The sequence below is a fragment of the Brienomyrus brachyistius genome, chromosome 1 (genome assembly GCF_023856365.1).
Source record: "Brienomyrus brachyistius isolate T26 chromosome 1, BBRACH_0.4, whole genome shotgun sequence".
NCBI lineage: Eukaryota > Metazoa > Chordata > Actinopteri > Osteoglossiformes > Mormyridae > Brienomyrus > Brienomyrus brachyistius.
The window spans coordinates 8,345,552-8,365,877 of NC_064533.1; the positions used below are offsets into that span (position 1 = coordinate 8,345,552).

Sequence of the window (20,326 nt, forward strand, 5' to 3'; positions counted from 1 at the left end):
GCCACGGTCTTCCTCACCACGCCACCCTCCCCAGGGTTAGGGGAAGGAAGCCCTACCTCTAATTTTAGTTTAAGGAAGTGCAGTCGATCGTTGCTGGGAATTAAAAATAGCTATCAAAGGCTGCAGTCGCGACTGACGCCAATCCGAGGTTCTTAAGTAACCCGATCCTGGTTGAAGAATGATCCTCCGCATTGATTCGGGAGATGTATAGATGTGCAGGCCGGGTTGCCAAGGGACGGAGGGATGTTGGCATCACATTCCCTGTCCAGCGTCTTCACTAGTACTGTTACAACAGGGGTGGACATAAGATTCAAAATTCAGAGAGAGGGGCTAATCATATCATTAGCCAATGATACGTTTTGAATCAGTGAGTGACTAGGCAGTGCACCTGTGTCCCCCCACCTGTGGCCCCACCCTCGTGGTCCCACCCCTGCATATGCCCCTGGAAATGAGGACCGCCAGACAGGCAGCAAGGAGCGCATGTGAGCGATTCGCATCAACAGTCACGTTAGGGCAGTTCAGATTTTTCAAATTTTGCTCACATAACTTATTTCCAAACCAAAAACAAAAATCACTACTAAGGCTACACTTGTGGGTGATGGGTGATAATTGGAGTAGTGTGCCCGTGTCCCTGTAGAGGCCCGATTGTCCTCATTCTGCCTGTATCCCTGCCTGCGTTAAACTTAGCATTAGCCAGATATCGCTAACTCCGAAAAACTTTGATGCCATGTGCCACGGGCTTACGGTACCTGGCTGGCTGCACGGATGCCAGCAGAGATTTTATATTTATATAAGTAGGTTAAAAGATGAATTTCATTTTCCCTTTCAAGATCTAATTTCGATTTCACCTCCCGAGCATTCCGGCGTCACGTGGTGTGACGTGGTTTGCAAATGGGAATCGGGACATTTTAAGTACTCAGTCCTGCAAATTCTTTGCTCCCCCCCCCCTTTATGAGAGTAGAGGGAATAGGGGGAGTTTATCTCACATCCTGATAGTGTGGCAGGAACATGGACGTCTCACTGCGGCGGTAACCATCCTCATGGCGGTAACCATCCTCATGGCGGTAACCATCCCTGCAGGCTGTGTTACATTTTGTCTCTATTTCTCTCTCTTTCTCAGATAACGTTTACCTAAGAAAAGGTAAGCAGGGCTCTCTGTGGCCTGGCTCTGCCTGCTGCTTCTGCTTCCACTGCCTGCCGTCACCACACAGTGCATGCTTGGTGACTTACCTTGGGCTCTGTGCTCTCAGCTGTAGTTTGAAGGCCGTGACCCCTTTCATCTCCGCGTTGCATGTCTCTCCTGTGTCTTGCTGTCTCTTTGTGTGATCTTTTGTTTTTCGTCTTCTGGACCCGTCGTGCTTGCCGTTGCTGATAAGAGTCCGTGCATCACTGCATGAGCGTCACTGTTACCACTGCGGCTAACCAGTTTCTGTGAACTCTCGCCGGACAGGAGCAGGTCATGGCTCTTTGTTGTCATTTGTTGTGTTGCGTAGGCGGTCTTTCAGCAGATTCTGTTTGCCACTGAGGCTCGCCGAGTCTTTCTTGTGATGTGTGAGAGTGAGTTTAAGGTGTCAGGGGCACAATCAGGGCACAATGTGCCCTGTGAGGGGAGGTGGCAATATGGGTGTTAATGCTAATTCATTTTAATACCTGTCCATGTGAGGTGAAGGTTAGTCTGAGGTTTAGCTAAATGACACCTGCTGGTTCTGTCATAGATGAGTGGGGAGTTTGTGCCCTGGCTCACTGGAAATGGCTAATGCTACTAGCATTAATGAGTCAGGAAAACATCTCTAGCAGAAAAAGTCCCCCCCCAGGCCCACCCAGCATTCACTGTACCCTCCCACGGAAATCCGGCTGACTGCTGAACGAGCACAAGGCTGGACGGTGGGTCCTGCAGGATCACTGTAAGCCTCTCTGGCCTGCAGACCCACCTGCATGGACTGCATTTCTGCATGGAGGGCAGGTACAGCCAATCAGCATGGCCAGCCCTAGTCACCTGACACTCCCTTACAGACACCATGCCACACCCCCTTATCATGATAATGCCATGCTCTGTTTCAGGATATTTATGCTCCTTAGAGTACAAGCAGCGGAACTCTACGGTGTTTTCTCTTTGGATCTCATGACTTTGGATGAAAAATCACTCCTGTCTTCTCATTGTAGACCTTGTAAACGTCACCATTTGAGAAATTTGTCTCTTTAAGGATTCATAAATGAGTGTGAAGTAATCAGCTTACAGCAGATAAGGAAGCAACGATTCGTTAAGACTGACGTTCATGATTCTGCACAAAATAAAGTGTTTGGGGATTTGCCTCGTCCAAATATATTTATATACTGTGAAATAAATTAAGTAAGTTGGCAATGGTGGAGCCAGCAGGCCTGCTGTGACTGTTCAGTGAGCATTGTTCATTATTTTATATTTTCTGATTCATTGTACCTGGTAGCCAGATCCCCAGCTCTCCCAGTCAGAAAATTTGTCTGTGTGTGTTTGTGTGTGTTTGTGAGAGTTTGTGTGTGTTTGTGTGTGTTTGTGAGAGTTTGTGTGTGTTTGTGAGAGTTTGTGAGAGTTTGTGTGTGTTTGTGAGAGTTTGTGTGTGTGTTTGTGTGTGTTGTGTGTGTTTGTGTGTGTGTTATGTGTGTTTGTGTGTGTTGTGTGTGTTTGTGAGCCCATTGTAGTGCCGAAGCAGAGGTAACTTTCACACGATGAAATGAAACAAAGCACATTTCCTCTTCAGCAGATGAATAGATTAGCCTGTGAAAAAACACAAAGTGTGAAGTATCCAGCAGTTGTGCCTCTATCTTAATTCTGTGTCCATGTGCCATGCGTGTGCGTGTGCGCTCAGTCTGACGTCACTGGAATCTCCCAGGCTCCAGTGCAGGGAAGCGGAGGGTGAATTTGATAGTACGAACGAATCCCCAGAGCAAGAGCAGCTCCTCTCCTGGCGTATGCTGCTGCATTCTGAAAAAAATGTGTCTTTTTTTGGCCCCTTTAGCTGAATGGAGACACTTCTAGCCGAGGTGATCCACTTCCTGTTGGCAGTGCTGATCCTTACAGTGAGGTGATCCACTTCCTGCCTGTAGCACTGGTCCTCGCAGTGACGTTATCCCTTACTGTTTCCAGTTCTGATCCTTGCAGTTGGGTACTGGTGAAATTGGGTTAAAGTCTGCTTCTGAGTGTTGTGTGGTTGCCTCGTGCCCCCCCCCCCCCCCCCCCATGGCTGTCTCACTGACCACACCCTCCTGAAGACAGAAAGACTCTCAGGCAAAGTTACCCGCATGCTTTGCTACCCAAATGATTTCAGGCTTCTCTGAGGACTAGGATGATGACAATGAAGGTCCGGCCTGCCTTCAGTCATTTGCAAATTCCTTTGTTTCCAGCTGGTTGTTTGCTCTCTCACGTACAGGTCTTATGCGGATACAGCTAATGACACGGCTGCATGCAGGCTGTGTGTTTGTGCCTCAGTATGTTAGTGTGTTTATGTGGTTTTGCGTCTCTCTCCTTGTGAGGACTGCATGTTAGAATATGTTCTAGTAATGGCTGGAAAATTCAGAACAAGGACATCCCTGTTCTGTGTGGAAATTCTCGGGCAGGGATGGAAAAAAAACAACGAACGAACAAAATGGTGAAAGTTATAGTTAGTCGTGAATTTTTAAATTGCTTTTTGAGTTTTGGTGGTTTTTGATTTAGGGTAATTGATTGCATTAATATTAGTCAATTGAAGGCACATACAGAGAAAGATGTGTGTGAATGAACATGTGGACATATGAGTGCCTGTGTGTGTGAGAGTGCTCGCACGTGTGAATGCAGGTTTGTGAGTGTGTGTGTGTGTGTGTGTGTGTGTGCGCGTGTGTGTGTGTGTGTGTGTGTGTGCATGTGTGCTCGCACACATGTGAATGCGCGTCGGTGAGTGCATGCATGCGTGCATGAGTGCGTGTCAGAACCACGCGTTGCTGTGTGAAATGGGACGCCTCCCTCCGTCAAACTCGAGGGCAACTCCGGGCCTTTCTGTGGAGACGGCGACACTTCGCCGGGCGTCACCCTGAAGCTGCTGCTTCCGGCCGGACTGATCGGGAGGGATGAGCCGCGTTTTTCACGGGAAACGGCGAAGTGTCGCGGGACTCCTCCAGGCCTCAGCAACCGTGACAGACTCCGTTTCCTGAAGTCACTATGGCAGCACTGAAGGCTTAGGATGTACCCATGTGTGGGTGTGTGGAGGGGGGTAAGGTTACCGGGTTTTTTTTCAGCAGGAATAAGCAGGTGCCCCCCCCCACCCCGCAAAATATTACATTTCATGAGACTGTTTGCTGCTGCAGTCAGTGTTATTAATATTAATGCTTATTAATGTCTGAGGGAACGTCTCTTATTTATAAAATCACTAATGGTTTTTTGTTTTTTAATTACTTTGGCTGCCTGTGAAGTAATTAAAGTGGTGATGTTGCATCGGAATAAACAGAACATCTCCGACATGTTTTTGTTTTTTGCCGCCATGCCCTTAATGCCTCTGATTACTTTAAAAATAAATCCTTGAAATCAGTCCTCGCTCGTTTGCATGAAAGATTTCCATAAGATATTTGCATAATAGATGTTTGCTTTGCGTGCCGCTCAGCAGAGAGACGTATGAAACAAGTGGCATCTCCGCGCGCATAAACGATGCGGTTATTGTTTTGTGGGAGTCCACCGAGGAAGACCAACCCCCCCCCCCCAAGGTTGGGCGCTGATTTATATTCTATCTGCTGAACGCACTGCATACACGCCGGGATTTTCGGCGGAGAGGGAAGGAGAGAGAGAATGAAGATGAGGGAGAAGTGTGGGAAAGGAGGGTTAATGAAGAGACACTTTCTTTGAGCGCGATGCGCCGTTAGCCACGTTTTTTTTTTTTGCCGTTGCCGTTATGGGCGCCATTGACGCTGTTGTGCTCGCCTCGATTATGTGGATGTGAGTTTAGCATGACAATACAGCACTTGAACCGATTTTGAAGACGGGAACTAGAGACGGAGGGAGTGAGAGAGAGATAAACAGAAGAGAATTCTCTGCAACGGAGGGGCCCCTTTAAGAGTCCTTAGTCAGAGCAGCAGGGACCGTGAAACCGCAGTTTCCACGACACTGTACATGTTTATGCTCTGTGCACCCAGTACATATTTACACTCGGCCTTCTGTCAGATACTGTTGTCATTTATAATTTTAGTATAGTCAGTTTTGGCTTTCTTGGATTTTTCCCTGAATTTGTTCTGTGCGTGATTTTCTGCCACTAAAGAAGTTTGATCTTGATGCATGTATTAGTATTGTTGCATTTTTTTTTGTGATAATAGATGTGTAGCTGTAACCACATTTCATTATATATCATCAGACTCGCACAACTTGGCTGTATTTTGGTGTCAAGCATTTTGCCCATAACTGACATGGCCTGGACAGATGCACTTTGGAGTAATGTGCGTCTTAAGATACTTCTGCATATTTTCTATCATTCAAGTTCTTTTTTCCACTTTACTCATTTTCCTGCCACCGTAAATTTCCAAATTTTTTTTCACTGATTTCTTTTCCTAGACCGTCGATGCAATGGGCACCAGATTTGGTACCAGGTGCCCTGGGCCAAGATCATTAGATGTCTTGTAAAGCTGGTTGGTTAGGCGAACTGACGAATTTCAGTCGGTTTGCCCTTTTTGGGAAAATCTGCTCTCAGCCTTGGATGCAATGTCCACTCAACACAAACCTTTAAAAGAATGTTCTCTAATGGACCAGCTGTACATTGAGATCGCAGAGGTCATTAGTGTTAAACATTCATGCCTTCAAAATCACTTGAAGAAACTACACAGAAATTAGTCCAGGACCATTCCATTGAGCTTAAACTGTTGCCTGCTTTCATATTAGTCTTCGTACGGCAATTCTCAGCTGGATAAGTAGAACAGAGGATGAGTAGATGGGTAGCAGTAGTGTTCTGGGTGTTCTGCAGTTGGGAAGCTACAGAAAGTATTGCTTCCATACAACTGTAAAATTAAGGCTGCAGAGAAGCTGTGGAGCAGTTAGTGGTTCCCATGATGCTCAGTGACCAAAATCACCAGTAAGATCAGTATAAGGAACATTACCTCGCTTCATGTCATCTTCCATTGTGGAAGTCAAGTTCCGATACTCAAGAACTGAAGTACAGAGGATGGTAAAAATCCTTGGATGTTGTTCTTGCCTCGCACCAAATATCAAGGATGCATCGTCTGCATCCTCGCCGAACAAGATCAGTCCCATGATTCATTGCACCCTAACTTCGTAGTAAAATCTTTGTGTTCTTGGTGTCTGCTCTTGTCTTTTTCTGACTGTAGAGGATTGAGTGGATGACAGAAATGGTTACATTTTTTTATTTTCTGTTGGCTTTATCCAGGGTAATTGGGATTATTTGGGATTACAGAATGTAATGCTGATCTTGAGTTCTCAGTATAGGAATCACCTGGAGCTGAGGATTTAGACGACTTCCAGAGTGAAGTATTATTTGCCATAGCCCAGGTATTGAACATCTTTCGCTGGACCTTCTGATGTTTGGGCAGATGAAGCACTGTGGTGTTGGGAGCTGAGGTCCACTCAGCTCCGCTACAGAAGAGCCAGTGGATAAGAAGCCAAGGGGGCAAGATGCCACATAACTTAGCGGGTACCTGTTTGTTCACCTGCCGCTTGTTGAATTGGGAACTTTAAATACTTAATCTGTTCTTTGACAGACCAACGCATCTGTGGAAATGAGTGAGAGATGAAAGGAGAGAGAGGAAACACAAGAAAGAGTCTTTTCAAAGCGGACTTTGTGGAGTGAGTTTTGGTTAGGGCTGGTTGACAGCAGGACCTGGTTCTACACTAAGTTTCTGCCCAAACTAGACTCTGGTTAAGTTGCCCCCCCCCAACAGCCCCTAGCTGCAGCTTTGGACTTTGGTCTCGTACAATCAGTGGATGCAGCCTTCAGGTGCAGCTTCCCACACTTGGTAACATCTTAAGTTCATTCAGATGTCGTTTCCTGCTTTGGCATTCTTCTTTGGATAAAAAGGACACATGCAAGGATGTCAGACCAAGTTGGGCGTGAAGCACGGGTCAGTACAGAGGAGGTGTGGCATTTTTGGGGCTGGGATTTAACAGTGCCCTCTGTCATTGGACTAGACCCCCATGTTCTCAGCAGGTTTAAACCCAATCACAGCCCCACAGTGTTCCATGAATTATACATCAGCACATTGCTAAGGTTACTGGAGGATGAGCTGTTTAATTCATACCTGGCCTAGAAGGTGACTCTGTGGGGGGACACACACACACCGTGTTTATGTATTTTTTTTGTGATCAGTGATCATTGTTTACACACCCCAGCACACAACAACGAAATCTGCATTTAACCAATATGTGACAATGTGACATAGCAGGGGGCAGCTAATTCAGCGCCCGGGGTGAAGTCCATTGCTCAGGTTACCTCAGTGGCACTTTGCTGGTTAGGGATTCAAACCCACAGTCTTTTAATTACAAATGCGCTTCCCTAACCATTGGGCCACTACTGCCCAGTGTATTTCCTGTGAGGGTGTGGTGGATGGGCGCCTTGACCCACCCATTCTGGGCCCTCGCCTTGCCCCCTCTCACGCTAACGAGGGCACCGTGTCCATTAACGTTTACTCTCTGCTGAACCCCTTGCTCTCCGCGCTCGGCTGAGTAGCTGACGGAGCTCACGCGTCTGCTTGCACTAATGTATATTTCTTTGTGTATTTGCGGCCCTTAAAAAAAATCAATTCTGGAAAATTGTGGTGGGCTGCATACATAAACTAGTGTTCTCTGACGATGTCACCCCCCTCTTTTTGAAGCCATAAAGGAGCGCTACAGCGACTGGACCGAATTTCTGATACAGGAGTTGACCGGTGCTAGGACCGCTCCTGCCAACTTGCTGGAAGGGGTGAGTATCCCGCTCACTCGCTGTATGCTTACACGACACACATCTAACCGTACAACAAAGGCCACAGCACTCGCAGTGCTGGTCGTGAAGCCATGCGAGTAGATTACTAGAGTTGAGGTAGGGTTGGCTCCCTTAGATACTTCTCTTAAAACATGGGAGGGTCATATATCAGAAAATGGTGAGTTCCCACTATAATGAGCCTATCAACCAGAGATGTTCCTCAGATGGGACCAACACATGCTCCTGTAGAGTTAAACATTAATATCAGCGCAATATCTGCTAGAGCTCTATCCTTTGAACTGGACTGGGCTGTGTCCCTCTCGCATGTGTTGGCAGGAAGAATCCCTGCAAATAGACCACAAATGGCCTCACGGTCTCCACGACCATCCTCAGACCTCCTCCAGGAGGTGTGGAGCAGCTTGTCTGTGACCTCTGACCTTTCACACCAGGAAGCACTTGATGGCTCCTTAGTGGGCTTCTGAAGATGCAGACTCAGAGAGACTGTATTTAAAGCTGAAATGCAATTCATTACACTTAAAATACGGTTTCAGTTCCTCTCACAAGTCCTTCTGGAGGCCCCATCCAGGGCTTCTGGGTCAGAGGAACTGGAGGTCAATAACGAAAAGCCCCTAACTGGCATGATCATCTGCCCCTGCAGCCCATGCGTGGGAAGAACACGGTGGATTTGATCACAGCAGGCTCCGTGGTGGAGCTCCAGGACATGCGAGAGCCCTTCCTGTACTGGACAGTGCAGGTGCTGGAGAACACAGGCGGCCGGCTACGTCTGCGCTACGTGGGCCTGGAGGATGACACCCACGACACCTGGCTCTTCTACCTGGATGTGCGGCTCCGGCCCGTGGGTTGGTGCCATGAGAATCACTACACCATGGAGCCGCCCGCTGGTAAGGCAGTACCCGAACCCGGGGCCAGTGTGCAGGCCTGCGGAGGCCTGCGGAGGCCTGCTTCACGGGCACGGAGAGTGTTGTTGCAAAAATTAAATGAAGCAAAAATTAAATGATGCTTTTATTTGCCATTTGCACTGGAATTTGTTGTTTTTGCATATTCCATGTAGCTCTCCTTTGAGGTATACAGACACGTACAGGAGACAGTGAAGTCTGGACCAAGGGTCGGGTTAGGGTTAGGGTTAGCCATTTGTCTGGTAGCCTTGGAGATTTTGGGGGAATTGGAGCCTTTGCTCAAGGGCCCACTGCGCATGTGATGGCTTTGCTTGAGCGGATGACCTGATTAAATCAAAGCTGCTGAGATGTAATGCTGATGGCATTCCTGCAGAAGATGCCATTTTTGTGGCAGAAACGCGGCCCTCGGCTGATGCTCAGAGCCAGTCACTTTGCACTTTGGCTGTGGGGGCCGACACAGACACTGGGAGGATTGTTTGCACTATGCTTACCTCAGTGGCAGTGTTTTTGTTTTCATGTTATAGGCGGGGGAGGGACTCTGACATCACCAAAAGAGCCCTAGTACCCGGTGACCTGTACAGGAATGTCCCAATTGCTACGACACAAATCCTGTGGTCACTGCTAATTATAGAGCCGTCTGACCCTGGTGTTGGTGATTCAGGATTTTAATCAGACAAAGGAAGCTTTCTGACGTGCAGAGGAAACCACTTCCGTCCACCAGGCATGTCTGTAGTCTGATCTCAGCGGCTTGGCGATTTCTGGGAAGTACTGTGGAATTCCGCAGGTCGCTTTGGGTGCTGGCTGGGGATTCACGGACCGCCGTGACTCACGCGAGCCGCCCTACATCATTCCTCATTCCTGCATCAAATGCATTCTCCGTCATCGTTATCTGGAAAGTCATCAGGAAATAGAAAAAAAAAAAAAAGAAAATACCCAGATATTTTTCAGTGGAACGACGGAGTGATGATGCGTGCATGATGATGTCATAACCTTCAGAGGCCATAGAGGGGGAGGGATGTATAACCTAAGATCTTGTAAAAGTTGCCTTTAGGCTACGGGACTTGTTTTGTTATGTGTAGGGCGTGTTGTTCTGTAGGCATGCGAAAGGCTTATGGAACAGACATTTCAGTTACTGAAGAAACTTCTGGCAATTAAGTTTATTTGACCCTAATTTTCTGGTGTAGATGCATTGCAGCTGAGAGTGTCATTTGAGTCCATTCTGCTGTCATCCCTCTCTTGTCTTCCAACAGAGCTGCGGAATCTGAAGAGCGCCCCCGAGTGGCAGGAGGCCTTGACACAGGCGCGTACCAAGGCAGAGCAGAACCCACTACCTTTGGAAGTGTTTAAGGTCAGGGGGCGCTGGGAGGGAGCATGAGCACATGCCGGCGATCTGATTGGACAGCGACGATGAACACTCAGAGCCTAATTGGTCCTGATTGGCTGACTGCTTTTGGCCCAGGAATCCATTTTCTGATCGCAGTGCTGTTTGTGCTCTGACACGGGGTTCATGGGGGAGTTCACGAAATCAGCATGCAGTCTCCGGCAGAGCCAATACAGTTTGTTATTAAAGCGAACGCGTCGTTCTCGAAGCCTAGCCGCAGAAACGCGACGTACAGCCAAGCGGCAGCAGCAGCAGCAGCGAAAAAAAAGGTCTATTTTTACAGAGGCTGAATGAAAGTTGGATGTTTCAGACCTGGAATGAATAATGTAGTCACACTGTGAATCCATTTGTGCGGAAATAATGATGGCAAGTCAGGTGGGCCGGCAAGGAACAGAGAGTGTCACCTTCAAGGAAGCAGGGCACAGTCTGTGGGCTTGTTGTCCAATTAGACACCCCCAGCCCGTCATTTACGGGTGGGACAAGGTAACAGCGGGTTGGGTGTGTCTGTGCTGATTTCAGGCTTGGCAAAAATAGTCTAAATAATCTTCACAAGGAAACACAAATAAATTACAAACTGTAAACTGAAGTATTAATTCCTTTCACATATAGATAAATATAATTTATTTTTTGATTTATTTAGTGAATATTGTGACTCAGAGATTTTTACATTTGAACGATATATTTACTGTGGGGAAATAACTGAAGCAATTCCAGATAGCTGTCTCTGATAGGGTAGGGAATTGACCCGGTAAACCTTCGGAGCCTGACTTTAAGCGGTTTGCCACCCGCTGACCGAATGCAGATCAAACAAATATGCATGGTTGTTTTAGCAGGATGCCTGTCATTACAGTAGGCTCTGTGTTTGAGTAGGAGACTGCAGGACGACCGCCGTTTGTGATTGTTGCTTGTGTCCATCAGCCCTCTGAGAGCTTAAGCTAACTGAACCCCCCCCCCCCACCGCACACACACACACACACACACACACACACATGTTCTGCCTCATTTCTCTGCTTTCCGCATTTGACAGGAAATGGGTGGACGGTGGCAGAATATTCAGTGTCAGACGCTGTGGGAGTCTGGAGTTTCTTACAGACACACACACACACAGATGCATACACATGCAGACAGACACACATCATTCTGGCTTTGCCAGCATCTTATTCTCTCCCATGCTGAGGTACGTCAGGCAGCTGTCCTGAATGGTATCACACTAATGCTTTGGCCACACACCTTATGGGAAAATCACATTGTAAAGACTGAAGTGCAGCAATTAGCTCGAATGGCGTCTACTCTGGAAATGTGAAATGTGTGCGCTTCTGCTGAAACCATGCCCTGTGCTCCAGGACCACGTCGAAGTGAGAAAGCACACCTTCAGGACAGGGATGAAGCTGGAGATGGTGTCTCCTGGGAAGCCCTTCTACATCTGCCCTGTGTCTGTAACCCAGGTGAGCTGAACTCAGAAAGGACAGGTCTGGCAGGAAGATCATGTTTGGTCATGTGACCAAAACCCGACCATGAATACCAGGTACAATGTTCCATGCATCCTGGAGTGTTCCGCTTTACCTGTTAGGACCGCCTGGTGAGATGAGCCATGGTGGTTGAATCCCACGCTGCATAAATGATGAGCTCCAGGAACAGAGCTGCCCGAAGCTCATCTCAGTGGCTGCTTATCTCCCCTCATCAGCCTTCGCGTGGTTTTGTCCCACGGTGGAACCTGGAGGGTCCGGCAGTCGATCAGGAGAGTCCCGGGGCTTAGGGTTAGGGTTGCTGCTAGGGTTAGTCCTAAGACGTGCTCTTCAGCAGACCTGGTGGACCTCAGTGGCAGCAGAGCTTCATTGGTCTGGTAGCACATTGACAGTGTCGCGTGCCCAGGTCCAGGAGTGGTAGTGAACCCGTTTAGTGGGTTACATTTAGGGCTACCGCGATTAGTCGACATAGTCGATGACGTTGAGGCTGAAAATGCGTCGACATCAATAATTAAAATCGATACATCTTTTTTTTTTTTTATTATTTTCATGAAATTACCATTAGGAGTTCTAAAACACTTCAGTTCTTTATAACAAATGTTTCCCTTTAATATCTACATAATTATGGGAGTAGTTCAAATTATCACAAAATCAAAAGGTGATTTTACACTGTGCAAAGTTAGATGGCATCCCATAATGTCACTAGGGCTACGCATGAGCACCGGAAGGGGAGACACCCTGGCACTATTCTCGATGATGGACCACCAAAGTAGGGAAAACAACCGTAAGTGTTGTCTATTTATGTAAATTACCATTAGTACGGAGAGCAGTTAATATCATCGTAGGGGCTAAATACACTCATCATTAAAGCCATGAATTTGTCTGCCTGCTACCTTGGAATCTCCATTGAATACGTGTTTGAGAAAATGTTTAGACTTAAATCTGGGCTTATTCTAAATAGATTTCCAGTGCCAGTGTGTGTTTGTGCGCATTGGGCTTATTGAACACGTGTTATTATCATAACGTAAAACTGGGACAAAAACAAACACTAAATAAAAGAAAATAATTTGTGAACTGAAATAAAAATGAAAACGTTGGACTTCAGTCACCAAAAAATAACGCCACACCACCAACATCTTTTTACCTTCCACCATTTCTCCTCTTTTAAAAATGTTGTGGATGCTGAGCTGCCCCTTTCTTCACCGCCCCCTCAGTGCTTATCGCTTCCATGATTTACCAAACAAGTACCATGTGGCCTGCTCCACTAAACGAGTTTAACGAGCATAAGGATGTGCTGAATTTATACAGATTACTAACTTCTGGGTGTCTCATTAATATTTTAAGCATACTACTAATTTGTTTATCGGTTATCGGTTTATCGGTTAAATCCGGTGTCCATTATGCAAAGCCCTGCAATAACACACTTTGTTGTTTTTAAAAAATGACCTTAAATTAAATGGTCTGTTTGATTTTCTGGAGTAAAATTAATCGTTTAGATTAATCAACCAATCGGTAAAATAGTTGATAGATTAATCCATAGAAAAATAGTTCTTAGTGGCAGCCCTAGTTACATTTTCTATCCCACACTTTACTCGGCGGAGGACAGTCACAGGGCAGGACAGGGAACAGCCACAGGACAGCGGATATTCACAGGACAGAGGACAGTCACAGAGTTGGGGAGAGAACCGTCACAGGACAGGGGACAGTAACGGGGCAGAGGACGGTCACAAGAGAGAGGACAGTCACAGGAGAAAAGACAGTCACAGAGTTGGGGAGAGAACCGTCACAGGACAGAGGACAGTAATGGAACAGAGGACAATATCAAGGCAGAGGACAGTAACAAGACAGAGGACAGTCACAGGAGAAAAGACAGTCACAGGGTAGAGGACAGTCACAGGGTAGAGGACAGTCACGGGGCAGAGGACAGTCACGGGACAGAGGACAGTCACTGGACAGAGGACAGTCACGGGACAGAGGACAGTCACTGGACAGAGGACAATAGCAAGGCAGAGGACAGTAACAAGACAGAGGACAGTCACAGGAGAAAAGACAGTCACGGGGCAGAGGACAGTCACGGGGCAGAGGACAGTCACGGGACAGAGGACAGTCACGGGACAGAGGACAGTCACAGAGTTGGGGAGAGAACCGTCACAGGACAGGGGACAGTAACGGGGCAGAGGACGGTCACAAGAGAGAGGACAGTCACAGGAGAAAAGACAGTCACAGAGTTGGGGAGAGAACCGTCACAGGACAGAGGACAGTAATGGAACAGAGGACAATATCAAGGCAGAGGACAGTAACAAGACAGAGGACAGTCACAGGAGAAAAGACAGTCACGGGACAGAGGACAGTCACGGGGCAGAGGACAGTCACGGGACAGAGGACAGTAACAAGGCAGAGGACAGTAACAAGACAGAGGACAGTCACAGGAGAAAAGACAGTCACGGGACAGAGGACAGTCACAGGGTAGAGGACAGTCACGGGGTAGAGGACAGTCACGGGGCAGAGGACAGTCACGGGACAGAGGACAGTCACTGGACAGAGGACAATAGCAAGGCAGAGGACAGTCACGGGACAGAGGACAGTCACGGGACAGAGGACAGTCACGGGACAGAGGACAGTCACAGGACAGAGGACAGTCGCAAGGCAGTGGGCAGTTACAAGGCAGAAGACAGTTACAGGGTGAAAGTCAGCCACAGGGCAGAACAAAGTTGTATCAGAGGAAGTTTTATATTGCCGGAAGGTTTTTATTTTAAAAACACAGCAGACAGCAGAAGAATTTATGTGTGTTGAAAAAAACAAGCTGAAGAACCATAAGATAGCGCCGCGAATCCCTCCAGCACACCTCAGCACTAACCCTTGGCACAGCCTTTGCTCTCCATCGCTCCGTCTCCCCTCTCCCTGCCCAGCTGTCTCTCTGACTAACTCCGTTAACGAGGAGCAGATGGGCTGCGCTGACTTGCAGACCCGGAGGTCCGAGGCTGCCACTAACTCCCCCCCCGCCTGTATCCTCGCCCCAGGCTGCCGCTAACTCCCCCCATATCCTCGCCCCAGTTTGACACCGTGCATCTTTGCTCTTCTTAACACTCACAATACATACTTTTAACATAAAGCTTGATTTCTCACCTTTTTAATGTTTAATTATTTCATTTAATTTTTAATATCACGTTTACAGTTACAACTGAATTTTTTTTTTGGGAAATCCTCTGACCCACTCTCACGCTGAAATATGAACCGGGCATTCTGGGTAAAGTGTGTAAAGGATTAGAAAAGACAAAAAAAAATTAATTTGACGACTTTTCTGAATTTTGATGCAGAGCACGTGTAAGTTTCTTTAAGGGGAAAAACTTAGAAATTTGTGTTAAATACATGAATTTTTAATCTGTATGGGAACAAAGAAATGAATGTACAGAAAGCCCTCCACAATTGTGAGGGCTGGGGGTGGAAGGACCCCCAGAAGTACCCGTTATCCATCCATCCAACCGCTCGTCCTGTTCAGGGTCACAAGGGGTTCGGAGCCTTTCCCAGAGGCTACGGGCGCAAGGCAGGGAATAACCCAGGATGGGGCGCGAACCCATCACAGGGCAGGACCCATTATTAAAAATGCAAAATTAACGGCACTGATAAATGTAAAAGTTACTGTATGATATGCAATATTCTATAGTTACAAAAACAACTAATGCCAGCGCATGAGTAGGGTTGGTTGCCATGACAATGATGCGCGACCCAAGCCAAGACTTCATAATAACACTGTAGTGCGCACTCGCACTAACAAATATTATGTATCACTGATATTTATATATTATGTGAATTCATGTGATATGGATCAATTTCATTATTGTTTTCGGCTTACGCATCATCGGTGAGCCTCTGCGATCTTTCAGCAAACCCCAGAAAAAATCCCATTTAATCGTTAACAGGCAACTTGCAAATAACCAAACCCACAAATGTCAAATTCGCGAAAAGTGAAGGGGTTGCTATACGTGTCTGAAACAGGAATACAAACGTAGTACAAAATTTCATAGGGTAAAAAGAGCAGAAAAGCGACACAAACTGACATCCTATTCCTAATGAATGATTTACTCAATCCCACTAAATGCACTGAAGAATCATAGAAATCCTAGTTCAGTGTTATACATGAACAAATTTGTGAAAGCCTAGTGGAAATGTTTGATTAGCCTTACCAAAAAATGTGCAAATCAGGTAAAAAAAGAAATTAATTATCTTAAAAAATTATCGCTGTTATAACTAATTATCAAGCTGTAGCTGATCTCCCTTGAAAAACATAAATATTTTTAACGATAAACCCACACCCATGTGAAAACAGAAAGTGTTGTGAACTGAAAGCATTTGAGAGTGCCGGTTCTGGTACTGCGCTACACATTTCGGCTGACTGGTGATCCGGACGTGGTGCTGTCCGGCATCTACTGAACGAAGCCACGTTCAGGAGGATTAAACTGTCCAAAGGGTGACAGGATGCTCCTCTGCCAGGCTCTGCTCTGTCTGGTTAAAAGGCCGTTCCTGCTCCCGGAGTTCTAGTCTTGGAACTGGGGCAGCACCTTCACAGAACCTTTAACGGAAACTCCGAGAATCAAGCCATTCCCGGTACACTCCGATACACACAACGACGGAAACATGAAGACCCATTTCCTGAGATGGAGTTGAAACTAAAGGATCCTTAATTAGTTAAAGTGCTTTAATGGAAGGCAGAGTTCCTTCTATAGGTATATCGCCAACCATGTTTATTTTTTTAAGAGTCTCTGGCTTTCGAAAGACTAGGCCCAACTTGACCGTTCCTTGTCCCCGCTCGTTAATTGCCGCTGTGAAAAGGTTGTTTTTCCCATCAAGTGTTTTTCTTCAAAACTGCTCTGTACCTGTTATTGTTTAAGCACTTCCTGGTGCTCAGATTAACGGAAAGGACGGAGTTGCTGTGCCTGTGTCAGTCTATGTGCCGCGTGGAAAGAGCCTAAACAGAGCTATACAGCATTGTGAAAAAAATGCACCCCCCCCCAGATCTGTCATAGAGATGAAAAGGAGGTTTATGTACATGGAGTTACACATGGCGCCAAGCATAGGGTTACCATATTTGGTGAGACGAAAAAGAGTCCAGAATCAGAATATTAATGAGTTCTCACGTTCACCAACCAATCAGGTAGCGCTGCTCTTATGAATATTAATGAGTTTCCCTAACAACCCTGGATATTTGTATACATGGAATCCCGGACATGTGGTAACCTTACAGTTAACTCTTGCTTTACAATCTACGCACAATATACATGTATACAAGTCTTGTCAACAGTTACAACAAAACGCTAAGCTAAAGTTTGTTAAACTTGTTACACTAGATGTTTACCCCAAATCCTTCAGCCGTAATTGCCAGAAATCTGATACTTTAGCAGATGTGTCCCAAAAACACCTTTCCGTTTCTGACATACCCTTCCAAGTCAAGCTGTATTTTCGCACAACTTAGGAAGCGTCCCCGCTTCTTCACTGTGCCCCGCATACGGCGTGTAGTGTCACGTCTTAAATTATTCTGAGTTCTGTCATGCATTCAAATGTAATGGTTTTTAATAAAGTAAAAACATTATTCCAGCAAACAGTTAGAGTGAACAGTAATATCACTGACCGCTCTCCCGTAACTAAAAGAGCAGCAGGATTAGACACATCACGTTAACTTTTTAACACGCAGTCCGTATTGTTACTTGCAAAATCATTTAATTGCACACACGAGCTGAGAGAGAAATCGATTTTATTCATTAACTGGAGTTTTTGCTTTAGAACGATGTGTAAAAATCAAAACCGCAATTTACTTTAACATGCATTCACTTTAGCAGCATGACAAGTGGGGTCGGGGTTATACTCATTCATTAGCCAATCACGTTACTTTAATGTGGTTGGGGGCGGAGTTTGGCATGGTTTGGTTTCGCTCCAGAGCAGGCCCAGTCTGACGTGCTTTCAGCGCAGTAATTTCTTCAAACGCGTACAGTCCAACTAAGGAATTTATGCCAAAATTTCCTGCAAGGGATGTCTTCATCATAATTGTTATTATTGTTGATACTTTATTGATCCCCGTGGGGACATTGTCTTTATGCCTCCCTCAACTTGCTCTTTGTAGAGCAGGCTGTCTGTGGAGAGCAGCCACCTGTAGCGGCGCCCAGGGGGCTGGGGGTTAAGGGCCTCGCTCAACAACCCGCAGACGTGAGGAAGCTGGGCGTCTGATTACAGGCACACAGGCTTAGCCCACTGAGCTACACACTGCCCCTAAATAATGTAAATTATGTAAGTAAAGTAGAATAAAGAGAGTATTAGTTTTAAAATCTCCTTTAGAAAAGTGCATAGTTCTTACAAAAAATGTAAGGCATTTGAAATAGGGAATACTTAGAAAAAATATATAAGCCTAAGGAACTATGAGACATGTTTTTGAACTGTTCAAGGGGAGATTCCCATTTAGTCGCATCAGATACTAATAGAGAAAATCAAATAGGCAGTTAAGTAAAATAAATAATAATGTCAAATTGGAACCATGGTGGAGACTTGAGACTTGATTCGGACTCAAATTCTGTGACTCGTGAACGTCTCCGAGTCAAGCCCAAGGCATGGGCTGGAACTTAAGACTGCAGATTATTTGTAGTGTAAGGAAAATATGGTGTAATGCAGCAGTGATATTTTCACTGGATTTTTAAATGCAAACAACAGAACAAAGGAAATGCGGAGTAGAAACAAGCAATTGCTGAATGAGCAAGTAAATAAAGCTGCTTATAGCAGCCCTGCAGCAACTGGGTGCAAACTGGGTGCAGTAAGGAGACTGGGAGTGGGGGTGCAGGTCCTCTCATCCTGGGGCAGGAGGGGAGGGGGCAGCAGGGGGCAGAGGGTCCTGACAACCTTGCAGAAGTGTGGTGAAGCCAGCTCAGGCCTTGCAGAACATTCTGTTATGGATAGGGAGGCTTTATATTGCGGATGCAATATTTTGAGGATGATTTCCCAGCTGAAGAAGAGAGGCAGCCCGTACTGACAGCGTTGGGCGCAGGGTCTCGCTTCTGCAGCAGTGGAAATCTCTCCAGTGCCCAACAGAGCCAGCGTGTCGGGCTTTGCCATGTGCCAGGCGCGCATCTAGGTCGGACCATTTGCTATTTACGATCGACAGTCCGTAGCGATACAACGGCACTGAAAATGTCGCAGAGTCGGCAAGCGGTGTTAAATTTGTAAAACGAGCACCCGAATTTGTCTACAGTGTAGAGCAGCGTCCTGGGCCTGTCAGAGGCCTGTGGACTGCCAGTCGATGGCTGTGTGGTTCAGCTCTCCTATGTGGCACCATGGAGTTAGCAGAAGGAGGCAGGTAGGGCGTCAGTGGTGTGAATCTGACGGCCACGTCTGAGCCGTCCAGAGGTTCCTGGTGGTCTGGAGGCAGGCTGAAGCTGGACCTGCGATCTTCTTGCCTCTGCTTCCTCCCGGTTGGACTCCATGTGTTCCTGGCGGCTTGGGTCTGCGAGTCTTTCCGATTTCCTGCTTGATTTGTTGTGGCGTGAGAAACGTTGCGCCTGTCACGTCACTGCTTATGACAAAATGGTGACCGCTTGCGTCTCCGATCGATGTTGTCCCACATTACTGCGTGTAGTCTGTCCGTCCATTGCCCTGATTTTAAAAAAAAAAATTTTTTTTTAAAAAAAACTTTGGGTTCCTTCTCAGGGAGTTTTAGCGATTCACTCCAGGCTTCCTCTATCCATATCTTGATGGAGTCCTTCCTCATCCCACCCTTTTCTGTCGACCTCAGTGCCCTCTCTACATGTAAAGGTCACCAGCAGCTTTTCATACAAAAAACCCCTAAGAGAATACAAGTATTCATGGAGATCGCATTCATAAATATGAATTCACCGTTATTGCCAAATGATTGCAACATGCTAGAGACTTGAACTGGGTGCATAAGTGGTCTGGTTTTATCTCTCAGCATCATTCTTCACGTCAGTTGTGTGAACAGCCTCTTGACTCTGTGTGTGTTTCCCCCACATGCAGGTATACAATGAGTACTACTTCAAGGCGACGGAGGATGACCTCACTGCCGAGGCCACGCCCCTCCCTGTGGTATGCCACGCCCAGTCTCCGGGAATCCTGCCCACACAGTGGTGCCTTAAGAACGGGGTATCGCTGGAAAAGCCCAGAGGTGCGTTTCCAGCCACTTCCTGCTTACCAGTGATTATTTCGCAGAAAGTATCAGACCAGCTGCAAATAACGTTAGGCGCTCACCACAAAACAAGTGTGAAATTGTCTTTGGATATTTTATTTTTTTCCCACTGAGGGTGGGGTGTTTTTGCAGAGATCTCTCTGTCAGAATCGGGGATTCTTTTAACAGCATCTTTCAGCCGAATAAGTGTGAGCTAATTAAGACTGAGATTAATTAAGAGAATTCTGTAGGGTGCTCTGGGTTTTCGCGGTCAGCACTGGATATACTAGATCTCTGATCCAGCAGGTGGCACAGACCTTGTCATATATAAATCTCCGTGTCTGCATGCTTCTGTGGATACCTTACCTGATGGGTGGCTCTTTCATACCTGTTTCTGTGATCGTATCGCTTACCCCCAGGCTACCCCGGGCAGGATTTCGACTGGGCCGACTACCTGAAGCAGAGTGGCACTGAGGCCGCCCCCGACTCCTGTTTTCCTGAAG

The 20,326-nt window shown here is 46.7% G+C and overlaps 1 protein-coding gene across 1 annotated transcript in view; it reads left to right on the forward strand.

The window, feature by feature from the left end:
• The window catches only part of sfmbt2 (Scm like with four mbt domains 2), a 40,662-nt gene that overhangs the window by 6,815 nt on the left and 13,521 nt on the right, over positions 1-20,326 (forward strand). The window contains exons 4-10 of the mRNA XM_049020818.1: positions 1,121-1,141; positions 7,813-7,901; positions 8,560-8,803; positions 10,069-10,166; positions 11,543-11,644; positions 19,676-19,823; positions 20,243-20,325. Of these exons, the coding sequence (XP_048876775.1) occupies positions 1,121-1,141; positions 7,813-7,901; positions 8,560-8,803; positions 10,069-10,166; positions 11,543-11,644; positions 19,676-19,823; positions 20,243-20,325 (785 nt within the window). The remainder of the gene's footprint in view (positions 1-1,120; positions 1,142-7,812; positions 7,902-8,559; positions 8,804-10,068; positions 10,167-11,542; positions 11,645-19,675; positions 19,824-20,242; position 20,326) is intronic.